This window comes from Carassius gibelio, chromosome B20 (assembly GCF_023724105.1).
Source record: "Carassius gibelio isolate Cgi1373 ecotype wild population from Czech Republic chromosome B20, carGib1.2-hapl.c, whole genome shotgun sequence".
NCBI lineage: Eukaryota > Metazoa > Chordata > Actinopteri > Cypriniformes > Cyprinidae > Carassius > Carassius gibelio.
Window position 1 is genome coordinate 24,904,549 of NC_068415.1, and position 19,668 is coordinate 24,924,216.

The window sequence follows — 19,668 nt, forward strand, 5'->3', positions numbered from 1 at the left end:
AAACATTTATTGTTATTATTATTATCATTATTATTAATGTTGAAAAGAGCTTAGAATATTTTTCTGGGTTTTTAGGGGGAATCAATTGAAAGAAAAGCATTGTTTTTAAATTTGTTACAGTTATCTATTTGTTACATTTATATTCAAGCTTTTGAATGGTATAGTATTGTATATTGTTATTGAAACTTCATAATGTTTCACTTGATTATACATTTAGTCAGGAATTATAGTTTGGAAAAAGTCTTTGGAAAAAGTCTTACTAGTAAAATGTTTACACGTTGTGTGAAAACTAGTACAAGTATATAAATAAATAAAAAGAGACTTACTCATGTTTATGATCTCTGTTGAATAAAGTGCTTCATTCTTTTTTTTTCTGAGGAAATCCATTTCTCAAATCCTCAACCACATCACATCTTTTTGGGGTGATTTATGTCTTATTCCTCTCATCGCGAAGCAAACAGTAAAATAAAAAAACTTGAACAGTCTGGCTGCTTTTTCTTCTGTGTGGGTGTATTCAAGCCGCGCTTCAGTTTGAATCTGAATAGCGCCTTAAGCGCGGGGGCGTGGTCACATTAGATATAATGAAGGGAGACATGAAAAATAGACATCGTGTTGTTTTCATATGGATTACTTTATCACAGAATATCTGTTTTCTGCGGCACTTGTTTAGTTTAAAAATAGACATGTCAAGCTTTCTATAGATATTAGCTTTCATGTCTCTTCGTTGAGTATTCAAGGAGTTACACTTCATTTTAATGATGTGATTGTCAAAGAAGATCAGCGCAGACAAAGGCTGCAGACAGCACACCTTGTTTGTTATCTTTATTGTATAAGTGCACAAAGTTTTGTTGTAATTATGTCTGTATCCAAAAAAAAGTAGACCCTTTACAAATTCGATTGATGTATTGCTCTTATCTGTACGATTAAAACTGAAAGTGTAATTTAAGTTCTTTTCGGGGTTATCAGGAGAAAATGACTCAAAACGCATATATGCGTTAATCGACTCGAAAGGGTTAAGCCCACGAAACTTCTGGCGATATGCCTCTGGAATCATTTCATATGCCTTAAGAACAGTATCTTTAACTTAACCTTCTTATAATTCTGACTCTCAGCCCCGCTCAATGCAGAATAAACTCTTTGCGCCTTACCTGTCAAAACACATTGCAACATTAAAGGTGCGCTCAGTTTCAGGCCATTTTTATTTATCAGCAACCCGGTCAAATAACACGAAAAACGAATCCACATCATCCTCATTAAATGAAGGCATCAATCGCAAATTTGCTGCCACATTAAACTTAGCAGAAAACAGGTCACTTTCTTCCACAACACTGTCACCAAACATTTGCATCCTACCTTCTTTCATGAGGTTAAGCCGCTGTTGTTCCAAATCTAATTTCCTTCTTTCCAAATCCTGCTGTGCAAATACGGTCTCCTGTTCCAATTTTCGTTTCTCTATCTCCATTTTTAACTTTTTATCATTCGTAGAAAGGTTAACATCGTAATGTGCTGAGACTTCAATCAATTGATCTTTCGTTAATAAATTAAGAACCTGCTCAGACGGATTTCCAAAAAAATCACTAACTTCAATCGATGTCATACTTAAAAAAAATATACCTTCACAATTCCATAAAAACATACACTTAAAATCTACTACATACTCACTAACTGCAAAATCATCACTAAAGGATACCCTAGAGATTCAACTTCACACCCTCCCTAAAAAGTAAACTAAGTAGACCCTAATCTTCAAGCATACAGTGGCGGGTTTTTATGCACCTGATACCGCAAGTCGAGAAGAACAACGAATTAAATTGGCGATTCCCTTAAACCTCGGCGTGCTCCCGAGACTTAGCTCTAACCACCGATCTGCTCAAAAATAATAAACTAAAACCAAAAAAATTCAACATGCCCAAAAAGGACATGCCGCTAAATCCTAATAGTGAAGCCAAAACTCAAGGGTTCCCACTAAATAAGCTACAGCTGTGAGCAGTTGAAAAAAACATATAAGCCTAAAAAATTTACTCATCTCTCCTACCAATTTAAACAATCCAAAACAAACTTACCAATCCTGCTGCCAGGCCAATAACAAAAAAAAAAAAAAAAAATACAATTCCAAATCAAAACCAAACATCCCGGATGAGCCCCCATTTGTTGCGAACACAAAGGATCACAACAAATAAGGAGAAGATGAAATACATTCATTGCCAAAACCTCTCCATTTCTTTTACAATCATGCCATTAACCAACATTAAGACAAAGTGCTAGGACTGCCAGTCTGCCACCAAATCCAGTCTCCCCTGCCACCAACAGGCAGCAGTCTTTATAGGGAGCAAACATCCAGAATCCGGTGCCTCCAATTACACCACAATCAACTTCCACCTGCAAGCAATCAAAACACAAACACACACAAGGCAGAAAAAAGCCACTGGGCATCACAATAAGCACAATAATAATTAGCACAGAATCACCAAAAGAATCAGTTTGGTTCAGACGCTCTGTGTGTCAGTCTGCTTCACGCTGAATCACACATGCGCAGCTGAATCATCATCCCCTTGTTCTCGGATCGGACACGTCTAGACAGAAACGGTTCTTGACTCATGAACGTGAACAGGGAGTGTCAGCCACATTAAAAAAGTTAACAGCTTAAGTCATTTGTGGATTAATGCATATTGGAGACACAACCCGTTTCAAACGATTCAGTTCGATTTGGTGAACTGGTTCAAAAAGATCCGGTTACATCGAGTGATTCGTTCGCGAACCGGATATCACAAACTGCTTTGTTTTGAACTCTCTCACAGCAGACACGGAAGAGAAGACAATGCTGAATAAAGTCATAGTTTTTGCAATTTTTGGACCAAAATGTATTTTCGATGCTTCACAATATTCTAACTGACCCTCTGATGTCACATGGACTACTTTGATGATGTTTTTCTTACCTTTCTGGACATGGACAGTAGACCGTACACACAGCTTCAATGGAGGGACTGAGAGCTCTCGGACTAAATCTAAAATATCTTAAACTGTGTTCCGAAGATGAACGGAGGTCTGACGGGTTTGGAACGACATGAGGGTGAGTAATTAATGACATTATTTTGCTACTTGGGTGAACTAACCCTTTAATGAGAACAACATCACTCACTTAGAGGACAGAGCGTTGTGTTATTTAAAGGGGAAGTTCACACATTTATGAGTAACAAAGGTTTAAGTAGCTGCATTGATTACTTTTATTGCACCGATCAGGCTTTTATATGTTGTTTGGAGTAACAAAGGGTTTTATAGGGTTGACTGAAATAATAATGCAAGAACTGACACTTCAAATCATTGTGTCAAGCAACAACAACAAAATAATTGAACAAAAAAATGTAAATGCAAAAAGTAGCCATATCACATCGAAACATATATCCAAATCCAGAATCAAATTAATGTATGTGTAAATTATGTGCAATGCTACTAGGGATTGTTACATAGGGCTATACAGGCATCTAGTGGCAACATAATGATATTACTGATAAAATCTGATCACCCTCTCCATGTAAACATTGAGCCAAACTAAAAATTATATGACACTTCAAATACAGTTTTCCAAAGATGTTTTTTGTCATTTCAGGTATCACGCTAATGCACGTTCAAGTTTTCACTTTGCTACTAAGTTCACTTTTAGTTAAATTATTTGATGTTATAAAAACAGGGTGTGGCATCATGATTGTGTGATACACCACTCCACAAACTGAGACAGACTCAATCCAGAAGAACTGAGTCTCCAAGACGCTTCAAGAAACCTTCCTGCTAAACTACAGTACTGTTAAAAGTTTCAGGCACTTGTGTAAAAATTTTGTAAAATGAGGATGCTGTCACAAATAATGTCATCAATGAATAAATGTTATTTATCAATGAACTTCTATTAACTGAATGAAATCAACATTTGGTGGAACATCCTCTGTTGCCCTCGGTGCACTTGAGCAGAGTATCTCAGGAGCTTTGCAGGATAAAGTGCAATAAAATAAACACCTAAATGTGTATTTTGAATGTTTTATTTGCCCTAGCCCAAAAAACACCTTATGGATGCAAAATAGAAAAACATCTTACAAAACAACAACAACAGAGAAACAATGGTTTTGCCTGTAGTGTCTCATCAAACCTGAGCCCAAATTACAAAGCAGAAACCTAGATGTGCTCCACAGCAGTGCTTCTGAACTGACTTTACTTCAGGATCCAGAGCAAACATGAGAACTGATGTGAGGAGAAGAGCAGACAGAGCGATCTAAACAACACAAGTGAATACTGTATATGAGAAGTGTTCTTCTCCTCTTTCAAAGGCGGTCCACTCAGTCCAGAAGCACTGGTTCACACATTACTGATCTTCTTCATAGTGCAAACTGTCTGTGAGAGCATGCTGAAGGTTTACTCACTGAAGCTGACGCTCTTCTCTCGGTGGTAGTATCCATCTGCACTCTTTTTCTTCAGCATGGAGCACAGGTCTACTCTACACACGCATTCGTCTCCAAACACACGGCCCTCGAACTCAGAGAACAGCGTCAGATGCAGCTTCTTAATGCCCTGCGAAGACACACACACGTCACACAGCACACAGTATGTCTAGAGCAAACAGAAGGACGGGCGAGAGAAGAGAGAGTACAGTAGGGGTGGAAGCGTCTGTCGAGGCCGATAACCTCAGCAGGAAGTGTGTCCTGTGGGAAGATTACGCGCCTCCAATCTGTGTCCTCCACATGAAGAAGAAGCATCCACCCGCTGTACTGTCTGTCTGTCACGTACACACACACACACACACACTCACTAGCCCGCACGCACGCACACACACACTCACACACACACGTTTGTTTTTGTGTAAAGTGTGTTCATCCCATAGGTGTAATGGTTTTTATTCTGTAGAAACTGTATATTCTATGGTCCTTCACCAACCCTACACCTAACCCTAACCCTCACAGGAAACTTTATGCATTTTTACTTTCTCAAAAAAACTCATTCTGTATGATTTATAAGTGTTTTGAAAAATAGTGACATGGCTTATGTCCTCATAAGTCACCCTCTCCTTGTAATACCTGTGTCATACCCATGTCATTATACAGAGTTGTGTCCTTATATAACACACACACACACAATTAAAAGAAGAGCTCAGCTAATGTAATTCCAGGTTATTTCTTCATAGACAAACAGAGAGAAACAGAAAAACTTGAACTTAATTTCCATAATGCAGCTGACAGAATCTGTATTATTTGCTTATGATTAGAGAAATCAAACACATCCTCCTTCTTCAGCACACACTCAGTCAACCCTCTCTCTCTCACACACACACACACTCACACTCACACACACAAGCCCCTTTCACACTGCGATTCCGGCAAATACAGGGGTAAAGTGTTCCAGCAATTGTTCCCGGGTCGCTAGATTTTTCACTTTCACACTGCCAGTGATGACCTGGTATATGTGCGTGCTTTCACACACAACCCGTAAAGATCCCGTAACGACACGTGACATCAGTGCATGACATTATACTTTCACTGAAGCAAGCGAACGATCTCTGCGTCAGCGCGGAAAGTGAGGAACTAACTGATCTCTGCTTCATTACAGTTTGCACATATGTTTTAATCCCGAATGTTGATCTTCCTTCAAAACAGCCGGTAAAAGAGTGATAGCGTGTGTCATCACTTCGACATGGCATTAGATCTGGCTTTTGTTCACACAGCGCTCGTCCCGGGTTGAACCCGGCAATGTTACAAGGTCCCCGACCCGGGTTCAATGCCTGAATCAATCCCGGGACGTGGTTGCTTTCACACAGAAGGCGACCCGACAATGTTCCGGAAATATGCCGGGTCCGATGTGCAGTTTGAAAGGGGTTACACACACACACACACACACACACACACACACACATATTCCATCTTCTTTCTTCATGAACAAATAGAGAGTTTTGTTCCATCTTTTCAGCACCAGTCTCTTTCTTTACATGGAGAAGAGCAGCGTGAACATTTACGTCTCTGTTTGATAGAAAGTGGACGTGGAAGCACATGAGATTGAGGAGTGCTCTGTAAAGTGTCTGGTGGGTTGTGGAAAGATTAACGCTGTGTAATGTGTGTTTGATGTGATTGTGGTGGACTGATGAGAAGATCTGGCGTCAGGTCTCAGCCCTCACTGTCTGAACAGATAGCATTAACCTCAACACCTGACTCATGCAATCACAAACACTTCTGCTCAACAACACTACGTATTTGATTGAAAATACACAAAAAACTGTGAATTATTATTATTTCAAACAGCTGTTTTCTATGTAAATATCTATTAAACAGTAATTTATTCCTGTGATCAAAGCTGATGTTTTACTCAAATCATTCACACCCTGTGACTGCACAAATAAATGGATGAACTTATTCAGTCTAATTATCTACAGATAGACAATATTATTTGAATAAGGAATAGTTTGTCATGATTATCACAAATACATAATTATCTACTGATCATTGTTGTTGTGCTGTGGTAAAAACAGCTTAAATGCTTCAGGTCTCATTCAGAAGAACTCTGTTTATGTGAAAACGAAAGAGTAAGATGTCAAACTCAGTTTCCATAATGCAACTGACAGACTCTTTAGTATTTGCTTATGATTAGATAAATCAAACACATCCTCCTTCTTCAGCACACACACACACACACACACACAAGTCCTCCTCACCTGCTTGTGTAGTTTAGGTGCTCCAGAGAGTTTGAGAAATATCAGATGAGATTTGAATGCTTTGTCATCTCCAGAAGCGATGCCCCGCTCCTCAAACGCCTCCCTGATGCTCTCTGGATGGAGAGAAACAACACTCAGAGCCTCAGACAGACAGATGCATCCTGGGATAGTCTATTTACAGCCTCCGCGGCTGGGCCGAGCCTACTCCACTGTCCTCAATGTAAGACAAGACCATAATCAATACAGAGAGAGAGAGAGAGAGACCGTTAACAGCCCGAGCTCTCAGGATCTCTGTGCATCTAAACCCTCAACACATTTCACTGGGGTTTTCTGTAATCATCTAAAATACTGTGCTCATGTAATTATCAGCCAGTATTAGTTCCTCTCACTGTCATATCAATCTGATTAAGCCAATAATAGAAGCACTGGAATAGTGGAAATCAGATTACTTTTCAAGTAACTAGTAAAGTAAGGCATTACTTTTATAAATGTCCTTAAATCACACCCTACATCCTCAGTCACTAGTCCCTACATTAGTTCACAATATAGTCCACTAGACAGAGTGATTGAAAACAAATGAGTGAATTCAGACACTGATCAACAGCTGTTAACTGGCAGAATTACTGAAGGAAAGAACAAGAAACAAAACTACAAATGACTTCCAGTCACAGCCTTAGATGAAATTAACCAAAATAAATCAGCAGAGGAGGATTACACAACTCCACAAACAGCATTGCCAGCTTCACTCATTTACTAACCTATTTTGACGAAACACTGATCGCCATTATGGTGACTTTAAAATTAAAATGTAATTAAAATTAAAAAACAACACCTAAAATCTCAATTGGAGCTTTTGTACACATGACAGAAATAAAGTAACACTGGTTAGTGAGAAGATACTGGTGATGCTGTTTTTTGGAGCCATTTAATCCTCTTCTGCTGAGATCTTGATAAATGTTATGTGTTTTATTTTCAGTTGATTTCATCTCTGGCTGTAAGCTGTGTTTATCTGCTTTTGTTTCTCTTTCCTTCTGTGATTCTGCTTGTTAACCGGTGTTCATCACTACTGCTCAATCCTCAGTTAATTAGTCACGTAATTATCTCATTAACCTCATCATTGCTTCATTGTCACTTCAACACTCTTTAGTGTGGACACATATAAGTGCTGTGGGATTAAAGGGGTTAAATGTGTGAGATGACGAAAAACACACTGTGAAATTTATTTTTAACAGAAATATACTGTTAATATAATTTACGGAAGAAAACTGTAAAAAATTAAATAAAATAAAATTGTAGATTACTGGCAACCACGGCTGCCGGTATCTCACCATAAAATCAAGAAGAATATAATAATGTAAAACCTAACAGTCAACTTCCTGTTGTGTGTTTATGGGTCACCACTGTGCTGGAGAGTAGAGCCAGTGTTTAAGTCAAGGCTGGACAGAGAAGCACTGATGTTGTGCTGCTTGTTGCTTTATTTAAAGGCAGTTATGTAGTTGCTGATGCAGTGTGAATTTCTTTGATAATTTAAATCACACATGAATATGTGCTGCTGTTATCTGCAAGACATTTGAGTTAAATTGGTGCTTTAAATAGCTTTGCATAAATTAGTAAGTTTTCATTCATGGACTTAAGCAAAATAGTTCTCAATACCAATATGCTTGAATTACTTAAATATTATGAATATTACAGTTTTTTTACAGAAACTAGGACACATTTCTCAATACTTACTTCAAAACTCTTCACACAGTGAGCACAACAGAAGTCTATGTGAGCTAAACTGAGGATCAATTATCATTGCTTTGGCACAAAATGCATTCAATGACTACATCTCTCAAATTTCATGAATTCTTCTCTCAGTCAGACACAACAACTGCCAAAACTCTTTGTACGTACAGGCAAGTTTACACATGCTTACATGCTGTTATCAAAACTGTTAAACTTATGTTCAAAACAATAACATCATACAAAACTGAATAAGACAGCAATTTGCTACATTTCTACAGTAATATTTGAGTGAAATATACTTTAAATCTCCAAATTAAATGCTATAAAAACAATTGGACAATTAGTAGATCAGCATTACTATTGTATCTGTATCAGTGGATGGTGTGGATACAAATTCTTCTATTTTGGAATTACTCAAAATAAAATAAAAAACAACATAAAATATTGATGAATTCTGCAACATTTCTGATTCATTCCAGTAACATATATTGCAGTGAATTATAATTGTGTCCTTGTTTCACACAAGAAAACATTGTATAATGCTACATGTTGTTAGTGTTTTTAGGTCATTGTTTTGTGGGTGACAAAGTGTGTTTGTCGGCTGTCAACCTTTGCTAGTGTTCTGGAAGAATGAGTTGATTTGAGACCTGAATAAACTTGGTAGTTGTAGTGCATTTTGAAGGTGAAATGAACTGCTTTGCCAAGCTGAAAGTTGGTTTGGAGAACTGTGTGGAGAGTTTTGAAAAAGTGATCAAAGTATTGAGAAATGTGTCCTAGCGCCTGTAAAAAACTGTAATTTATAAACCAATGTTAATTGGCCACTTTAAGTGCAGTCAGTTTCTGCAAATAAAACTCAAAGGTTTGCATATTAACATTGTATCACTTAATGAAATACAGTTTTCACTGTAAATTTAAACAGTTCTGTAAAACCTAAAATGTTACTACCGTATTTTTCATGGTAAAGTTCTGGCAACCATATCTGCTGGTATTTTACTGTGAGTTGAACAGATTTTTATTTATTTTTTTACAGTGCATTTTCTTCAACTTCAGTCTTATTCATTTGTTTTGTTATGAAAGGGCCTTTACAGTTGTCAAAAATATAACTTTGTGTTTTTTTTTTTTTTTTTTTGTTATTTAAAACCTAATAAGAAAGCCCAGCCCAGGTGACAAAAATAAACTAAAAACTAATTTATTGCATTACCTTTTATAAAAATTAGATTTACTTTCATATGAACTATCCATTTGAACTGTATACATGTATTTGTATATTTGTATGCATATCTGCATCATCAGCCACAATACTGCATAAATAATCAGTTTAGAGATTGGGGCAGGACTATCGGTCTGACTGACCAATGGCAGACTGACACATCCTAAGGAAGGACACAGTGTACTGATGAGAGGATGCAGGGTGAGCGTGAGTGTGGTCAGATGCTCTCCGTCCGCGATCTGAACCTGAAGCCACTTCCTGTTTAAAGTGTCCGATTCCACAGAAGGACAGGATCAGCCAGCGAGTTCAGAGGAGACTTCAGCTCTGACAAACACCACAAACATCCTGACAGTCCAGTCCTGCATGCTTCTGCTGCCAGTCTTCCTCTTCTATCTCATCACAGATAATGAGAGTGAAGGCATGTCATAATTACTGCTGTGGTGTGAGATGAATGCACACGAAGCTCTGGCAGATCAGTGTGTGTTCTTGGCCTTTAAAGATGATAAAGCAGCTTAGATTTGGAAGATTTGTTGCTTTACGGAGCAGCTAATGTGTTTTAACTTGGGATCTGAATTTAGTGTAATTCGAGAACAAAGACTGACCACACAAAACAGAGTAAAATTATAGCTATTATAATAATTCTACTATTATAAACTTTCTAACTGAACTTAACCGATTCAGTGACTCAAGCTGAAATTATCCAATATTTGCCCCTGAACTTGATTTCAGCTGCATTTTTTTAAACCCTGTTAGGGCAATTTTTATAAATACACTTGTCACAGTGTCTGGTCTGTGTATCCCTGGGTGTCCACTAGAGGTCTCACTTCCCTTTATCGTCACTGTTCATTGTTTTCAGCTGTTTCCACTTACATCGGAGTCCTTGCCTCATGTTATCTGTAGTCTCTTTCTTCCTTTGTGTTCTGTCTGTTCCTCATTGTTTGGATACTCTGGTTTTGACCCAGCTTGAACTGTTTACCCCTTTGGATTTGCCCTTAAATAAAGATTCATACCTGCATTTGGTTCTCTATCCTCGTTCCTGTATCACCGTACGTGACAGAAAGACTCCGTCACACAGAGAACCAGTGGTATGTCCATGTCTCATTCCCCAGCCACAGAGCGGGAGCGAGGCGGTTTTGAGGGAACTCGCCTGGTGGTTTTCCGGGGGACTAGGGGAGGTCGCCGAGGAGGGAGTGGTAGAGAGGAGACTCAGCATCGCTCTCAACCATGGCCTCCCATTGATCCGGGGCTCCTGTGGAATGGGTCAGAGCCACCGTCTCACCATGGCAGACAGAGAGGTGAGAAGAAGCGCACACCCGCCATGGGTGACAGTATGGATGCCAGCATAGCGCCACAACCCAAGATGGCCGACAGCCCAGCGCCACAGCACCAAGTGGTCGCCAGCCCAGTACCACAACACAAGATGGCCGCCAACCCAGCACCGCTGCGGTGCATAGCCACCAACCCCGCACCATGAGGCAAGATGGAAGCCAGCCTCACACCACAGTACCAGATGGCCACCAGCTCAGCGCCGACGTTCAAGATGGCCGCTGACTCATTCTTAGAGTATTTCTCCATGCTGTCACAGATTCTAGAAGTTCCCAAGACTGTTCACGTCAAAGCTGCTGAGCCAGCGCCACAACCCAAGATGGCCGCCAATCCAGCACCACAGCACAAGATAACTGTCAGCCCAGAGCCACAGCACAAGAGGGCCGCTAACCCAGCGCCAATGCCCAAATTGGCACAGGTCCAGCGCCACAGCCCAAGATGGCCACCAGCCTAGCCCCACAGCACAAGATGGCCACCAGCCTAGCCCCACAGCACAAGATGGGCGCCAGCTTAGAGCCACAGCACAAGATGGCCGCCAACCCAGTGCCACAGCACAAGATGGCCGACTCAACGCCTGAGTCGCCAGTCAAGGTGCCACCGACTCGCCATCATAGAGGGCGGAGTACGAGGAGACAGGCGTCTACCGTTCCTTAAGGCCTGGAGAACGTTCTCGAGCGGGCCACTGCCGTCCAGGGGGACATTCCCAAGCGGGTCGCTGCCATCCAGGAGGACGTTCCCGAGCGGGCCGCTGCCGTCCAGGAGGACGTTCCCGAGCGGGCCGCTGCCGTCCAGGAGGACGTTCCCGAGCGGGCCGTTGCCGTCCCCGAGGCGGTACCCGAGGTGGTGCCCGATGCTGTTCCGGAGGCCGAGGTGGTGCCCGAGGCTGTTCCGGAGGCCGAGATGGTGCCCGAGACTGTTCCAGAGGCAGTGCCCGAAGCCGAGGCGCCTCAGGTCTCCACAGACAGTCCAGAGTCTAGTCAGGTTCCCGTGAACTCTCCAGAGTTGAGTCATGTTCCCGTGAACTCTCCAGAGTCGAGTCAGATTCCCGTGGACTCTCCGGAGTTGAGTCAGGTACCGGTGGACTCTCCAGAGTCGAGTCAGGTCCTGGTGAACTCTCCAGAGTCGAGTCATGTTCCCGTGAACTCTCCGGAGTTGAGTCAGGTACCGGTGGACTCTCCGGAGTCGAGTCAGGTTCCGGTGAACTCTCCAGAGTCGAGTCATGTTCCCGTGAACTCTCCGGAGTCGAGTCAGATTCCCGTGGACTCTCCGGAGTTGAGTCAGGTACCGGTGGACTCTCCGGAGTCGAGTCAGGTTCCGGTGAACTCTCCGGAGTCGAGTCAGGTTCCGGGGGACTCTCCGGAGTCGAGGCAGGTTCCAGCGGACCCTCCGGAGTTGAGTCAGGTGTTTGTGGACCCTCCAGAGCCAGGGCTGGTCACCGATGACCCTCCAGAGCCAGGGCCAGTCACCGATGACCCTTCAGAGCCTCTCTCCTGGTCTCCCTGTTTTGTGTTTACACTTCTGGTGTCTGTTCCCCAAGTTTTATTTTCCGTCCCTCCGTCCCTCCCCCTGAGCCTCCACCTGTCCGCCGCCCTCCTGGTCTTTTTGGTTTGTTTTTTGTGTCTGAGGAGCATCTGGAAGCTGCTCCTTAGAGGGGGGGTAATGTCACAGTATCTGGTCTGTGTATTCCAGGGTGTCCACTAGAGGTCTCACTTTCCCTTATCGTCACTATTCATTGTTTTCAGCTGTTTCCACTTACATTGTTTGCACCTGTCTTTAAATACCTGCTTTGTTTCAGTCTGTGTTACGGATTCCTTGCCTCATGTTATCCGTAGTCTCTATCTTCCCTTGTGTTCTATCTGTTCCTCGTTGTTTGGATACTCTGGTTTTGACCCGGCTTGAACTGTTTACCCCTTTGGATTTGCCCTTAAATAAAGATTCATACCTGCATTTGGTTCTCTCTCCTCGTTCCTGTATCACCGTACGTGACAACTCTATTAAATGAAAAGTTGTTGTTTTTTTATGTCAAAAATTTCAACCAGTTATAATGCTAAGCCACTGTTTCTGTGAAGACAGAGCAAAAGACAAAAACTGCATCGTGGATATAGCCTATCAATTAAAAACAGCAACTAATTAGAGTGTGAAGCTGCAATATCATGATGTTGTAATAATGATTGTTAACGTTGATTAATAGTAAGTTTTTTGGGCAAAAGCACATGAGATTATGGCTACAGACAAAACAAGCTAAGGACTATTCCTTCATTTGTAAACTGCTTTTTACAGATTAGAAAATCAAGGCTTCACATTGCTTATTTCAGTAGCATGACAGACAAAACTGCTATTTAAAATGCAAGCATTGACAAACGTGAAGAAGCAATTCTGAACTCCGCCGCACAGAAGAAATGCCAAAGCACCCAACAAATGTTTTATTCATAGCGTGTAGCCAGCTGGGACATCTGAATGCAAGAGCAGCTGCGGTACTAGGACGATCCATGCATCGCTGGCCAAGCAAACATCGTCCCTCAGCTCTCGCACACGCCGCTTCATACAATGATTCCTCCGCCCGGAAGATAAGATGAGCTACAGGAGCTGGATAACACCGCTGCTGTGAAAGGTAAGTGAGCTCTGCTGCTGTTCTAGGAGCAAGTGTGGACTCACAGCTCCTTCCAGACCTCTGTGCTCAAGAAGGAAGGCTCTTTCTGCCTCTGTCTGCTTCTTCTTCTTGCCTGCCACTTTCTTTGGCTCGATCTTTACTTTTTTGACCTTCTTGACTCCTACAAAGAAAAGGAAAAGAGAGCTAATAAGGACAGGAGAGTAAGACTGCTGACTCATGCTGCCTATAGATAACAAGGTGCTGCTGCGGGTTTTACATTGAACATCTAACCCAAACCACATTCATCAAATACTGTACTACCGAGGCCTGATGATGCACAGCATTATTGCATGCTTGATTTCCAAATACCTATTGAGTTAAGATGGATATGTTTTGCATGCACAGCACAAAACACACTTTTCCAGAATGCAACTGCATGCATATTTAATCTGGCTGCTATTGTCTTTGGCTTTTCTTATAGTTATAGAGATATGAAAAATGTTAATGTTTGGCTGTGTGCCAAAATACGGTTGAGTTCGACAGGAAACAGCTTTTGACCTTAAACACAAAAGAAATGAGAAGCATTTTCTTCCCTCCATTAAAAATAAAAATACTTGAAAGAATCTGCACACTCCAACAAAAATCAATCACATGCGCATTGAAAAACAACAGTAATGTTATATGATTTTAATATGAAGTCTTTACACATACAGTAAGTGAATATTCGGATATAATTCATTCACTTTCCTGTAGTTTCAAACTTGATTTTTTAAGTGGAACACAAAATAAGATGCAGTGTATGGAAAACAATACAGGGACACCAACAGGGACTTTAAAGACATTGCATTATAAATACACATAATACAGTTTTTTACAGACACTAGGACACATTTCTCAATATTTTGATCACTTTTGCAAAACTCTTCACACAGTTCTCCTAACCAACTTTCAGCTTGGAAACCATTTCATATTCAAAATGCACTACAACTACCACAACACTTTCTTCAGGTCTCAAAGCCCACATAGACTTCTGTTGTGCTCACTGTGTGAAGAGTTCTGCAAAAGTGACCTAAGTATTGAGAAATGTGTCCTAGCGTCTGTAAAAAACTGTAATATGGAGCTGTTCCGCCTTTGCAGTTTCAACAGCTCCACTCTTCTGGGAAGGCAAGATTTCCACTAGATTTAGGAGTGTTTCTGTGGGATTGTTTGCTGGTGTTGGCTCACAATCTCTGTTCAGGCTCATCCCAAACAAGTTCTACTTTCACAATAACCCTAACCCAGACTCATCCAATCATGTCTTCATGGACCTCACTTTGTGCACCCAGGTGAAAAAAATGTACACTTATATTATATACTTAAAGTGCTCTATTTTGCACACAGATTTTGTACTTAATATGCTAAAAATGATTCTTTAGGACATCTTAAGGACCATCTAAGTGTAATCAACTGTGTTATGTTGGAACACAATGAATATGAACTAAAATGCACTTTACTATTTCTGTATTCAAAAGAATGTATTTAGTATTTAGTACTACCACTTGTTGACCATCTTTCATACACTAGTGCACTCAAGTGTACTATACAGTAAGTGGTGACTAAGTACATTTTTCAAATAGAGAGATATGTTAAAAGCACATTTTAATTCATATTCAAAAGATTCAAGATTCACTCTATGGGGAAGGCTTGGCTCATGAATATTAATGACATAGTTTGATGTTTACTCAGCAACTGACTGAAAAGCAGGCAGATGCTGGTGAGTGTTGGTTATAATTATGGATCATACTATTGTGAATGATGGCTTGGATTCATATAAATATCATGTTCAGGAAACATCAGCAAGACCAAATTAATATTCATGAGCTCAGCCTTTGCCATAGTAGAAGCTGTTTCTATGTGATGAATTGATTTTTTTGTTCTTTGTATCCAGCGCTTCCTTCAATCCACACTGAGGCTTTTATTTCCAAACATAATTCAGTCAAAACTGTCAGCCTTGTCGAAACATGACACAGACAAAGAAAAAAAGATTTGCCTCACAATACAGTGATTCTCATGCTATTAAAAATATATATTTTATTCTTCTTTAACTTTCCGACAGTATGTTCAAAGAGACAAACAGACCCATACAGAAGTTTATTATATGACATATATTGCTCTATATAGATGTATAGATAGATAAAGGTAGATAAAGATATGATTTTAGAACATATATAAATCCCCATAGTAAGATTTGTGAATGTACTTCTGTTAATAATATCACTATTATATAGTAGCAACTATGTCAACAATATACCGTACATGCTATTTATCTATGCATTTTTATTAAAACTTATATTCAAAAAATCAATAAAATACATGCCTTTTGTAGTTAATTACATAATCAACCTGCCATATATGTCCAAAAATGTTTTACACATAAACATACATATTTCTATGGCCTGGATATATGCAAATATACAAAATTGTACCAGTGTAGAAAAAGGTTTCATATATGTTTTTACTTCATGATAATATTCTTCAGGATTACATAGTAACAAGCTGAAAAAAGACAAAGCCGAGGTTGAAATCTAAACAGAAACTGTTCTGCATGTTCTTTCACTGTTTCTGGATGCTGTGAAAGCCAGATTTAGTCTTTGTTTGTTCTGACCTTGAACCCATTGAGTGATTCTTTTCACTTTCACAAATACTTTGGGAAGAGCTTGCACACATATTCTGATAACGCAGCTATTGTGTGCATTGCTGTGGAGGGTTCTGCTTCTCTCTCACACCCTCGTTTGTATTGTGTAACTTTATACCACTGCTTGGGTTTCAGGCCGCGGAGGGCGAGCACAACTATCACACAGCAAACAGGTGTACAGCAAGGACCCGTTCTCTGACCGTTTGCTCTCTGATGTTCACCTGAGAAGTTTCCGCCTGGAGTCTGAGGTGAGCCAATCCTGAGCGCTTGGGACCTGTTTAACAGGGTCAGGGCTTCAGTTACACACTATTCTCTCTTATCAATGCTCTGCTGGCTTTATAACCAAGCAAGAAAAGCTTTTTTCACTTCCAACAACCAGCATAATTACACAGCTCTGGTTCCACGGATGCCGTTTTGTCAGAGTTGTGCTGAACAAATATTTAAAGAATGACTCAATCGTCATGTGACTCCCACCAAACACGCTAAACACATACTGTATGGCCTTTATTTTCATGCCTTCACAGCGCACCATGTTTCTAGTTCTGTGGAAATAACCAGGGTGCTTTCTGAAACACGATGATCTTCACACCCTCATTACAATTCTGTCTACTTTTATTTCGTTCCTTGGAAAACAGAAGGAGAGTGTTTTAATATTCAGCTAATGTCCATGACTGTTAGAATGTAAACAATAACTTTATATTGTAAACAAAAGTCATGCAGTGTGTTAAAGATGCTGAATTTAAGTTTCTCCATACTTATCTTTCCTTTTTTTTGTCCTTTTTTTAAGCTTGTCATTGTATTGGAAGAGCAGCCTGAACATTCTTCAAAATTTCTCCTTTTGTGTCTAACTGAAAAAAAATTTTTTATATACATACATACATCTATACATTTTTCTTTCAATTTTAAGTACTTTAGTTATTTCACTACATCAAGTTCTACAATAAATTAAAATTGTTTCTTTGGCTGTTTTTATATTATATTGTATTTAATTTCAAGTAACAAAAATTATTTGTATTTTTTTAATTTTAGTTAACTATAATAACAGACTATATAACCCACATATATTTAAATGTTAATAATATTATATTAATAATATTATAATAATATTATTTTTTTATTAATAAATATAATACATCATATAAATAATAGTGCTGTCAAACAATTCATTGTGGTTTCTTTCCATAATATATGTGTGTTTTCTATGTATATTATTATTAATATATAAATACACACACAAGCGCATGTATATATTTCAGAAAAATAGTTTATGTTTATATATTAAATATTTATTTATAATATAGATTATATGAATATAAATATAGATATATAAATGTAAATATTTTCAAAATATATACTGTATGTGTGTGTATTTATATACACATAATAAATATACACAGAAAACACACATATAATATGCAAACAAAAATTTTTATTCTGTAGGCGATTAATCATCTGACAGCACTAGTAAATAATAATAATAATCACTAATAATCATTAATATATATATATATTAATGATTATTAATATATATATATACAGTATTACAAAATTAAACACACACACAAACATATACAGTACAACTATATGCCCTAATATTTATAGAATAAGTTTCAGAACAATAGTACTCTTGTAATATTATTATTAATTGTTCTCCATGGGACAGTGGCATAATGGCTGAAGGTGCATGTGTTTATGTGTGTGTCTGTGTGTGTGTTTAAGGCCAAACTTAGCATCGAAAGCATCTCTGTATCCTCTCTCCTTCCCAAATCCCCTTTACTTTAGCTCTGTCCACTGGCACTGGTCAGCTGTTACATCAACAACATGCTATTTATACCCTGCAGGTATTATCCCAGTTTGCTCCGAACCGTTATTAGTGGTGTGGTGAGCGTCAGAGCGAGTCCTGGTTCAGCCGTCAGGCTCAGGAGGGGTGTTTAGCTGGAGATCTGTGTCCAGGTGGAGGACGGTGATAATGCTGTAGCTCTAATCCCTTCTGAAATCTGTACAGTCATGCTCTGGGCTTTCAGCAGGAGCGTCATCTCTCACTGGAGGAAGGAGAAGCTTTAACTGCAGAAGAAGAGCCTCCAGGCTAAATCAGGCAGAGCTATATCAGGATAATCGATTTCTTCCAGGTCATCAGAGTCGTCTCAGCTGGACTGACTGCACACAGGTACACGCTCTGCTCATGTGATCCTGCAGCTCTCTGCAAGGTTACAAATGTACACACAATATGAGTAGGCCTGCCCTAAAACTCTCTTTTCTCTTTCTTTCCATAAACCACGCTAAATGCGGATGGATTATGCCTGTATTCTCTTCTGGACCTCTGTTCATCCTCCGGTGAGTGGAAAGTTTTCTTTCTGACACACAGTGCAAGTGTAGAGTTTAGACACACTGAGTTTGTAATAAAGCCTTATGATCTGTGGGCTTCTTCCTAAATGCTTGAAATTAATTCTGTAGACAAATGCAGTTGGGAAGCTCTTTACAAAGTAAAGTTTTGGTGGTGAAGGAGAAGCACCATAAAGTGCTCATGAAGCTGGTTGATGAGCGTCAGTGCAGTTCAATTTATTTATATAGCACATTTAAAAAACAACCATGGTTGACCAAAGTGCTTAACAAGCACAAGATGGTTTCATCATTCCCAGATGTCCATCTGTGAGAAAAGCTCTGGACTGGTTCTGTAATCTCGTCACTGAGATTTACACCAAGTGCTGTTGTTATTGCTGTAAGTATCAGAATGTAAAGTTGCATTAGTTTTCTGCTTCTGGAATATGAAATGTGTGCTTGAACAGGTTAAAGTCTGTGTAAACGGGAAGTTGCAATTACCTTTACTTCAGTATTGTGACGTGTTTCCATATCAAATTAATTATTGAATTACTGTACCTTGCATGGATGAATTGTTCACCACAAGACTAGTGGTGTGCACTAACAGAGTAAATCTGCTTAACTTTGATTTTATGCTTTCAATTAGATAGGCAGCGATGTTAGATAATGTTTTTCTTTCATTAGTTGTTTAAGCTTGGGTAGTTTTGGAGGTTAACACACAGTACTGGTGCATTATGGGTCTGTTCGTGGTCAGTGGTCATGTTAAGGTAATGTTTCTTATCTTTAATTCCTAACATGATAGTCTAACAGATCCTGATCTTGACCTTCACTAAAGACCAGGCCGTTTACAGCAAAGTGCTTTAGCTAAGAAAATCCTTAGTTTATAAAATATGATGGTTAATTTGGTGATGCTTTCAGCTGTCGTACAACACAGATTTCTTCAAATCTTTCACCAAAACCACTGCAGAAATTGCAAAAATAGCCTAAATGCCAAAATACCATAGTTCTAATCAGATGCTAAAACTCACAGGGCCAGGGAGAAGAAAGCCATGATAGCGTTTCAATTACCTTCCAAAAGAGGAAAATTAATGATTATGTTCGTCAGAAGTTCATCACTTCCTCAAGTGGAGTGTTAG

General features: G+C 39.5%; 1 protein-coding gene and 1 long non-coding RNA gene across 2 annotated transcripts in view; one reads left to right on the plus strand and one right to left on the minus strand.

Moving 5' to 3' along the window:
- The window catches only part of LOC127983547 (A-kinase anchor protein 7-like), a 37,061-nt gene extending 30,141 nt beyond the window's left edge, over positions 1-6,920 (minus strand). Inside the window, exons 1-3 of the mRNA XM_052585736.1 lie at positions 6,896-6,920; positions 6,686-6,798; positions 4,410-4,557 (exon numbers count right to left, since the gene is read on the minus strand). Of these exons, the coding sequence (XP_052441696.1) occupies positions 4,410-4,557; positions 6,686-6,798; positions 6,896-6,920 (286 nt within the window). The remainder of the gene's footprint in view (positions 1-4,409; positions 4,558-6,685; positions 6,799-6,895) is intronic.
- Positions 6,921-13,242: 6,322 nt separating this feature from the next.
- On the plus strand, positions 13,243-18,380 carry LOC127984379 (uncharacterized). The gene is made up of 3 exons (XR_008160578.1): positions 13,243-13,560; positions 16,349-16,461; positions 18,241-18,380. It is a non-coding gene; the product is annotated as an uncharacterized LOC127984379 (long non-coding RNA).
- The last annotated feature ends 1,288 nt before the right edge of the window (positions 18,381-19,668 follow it).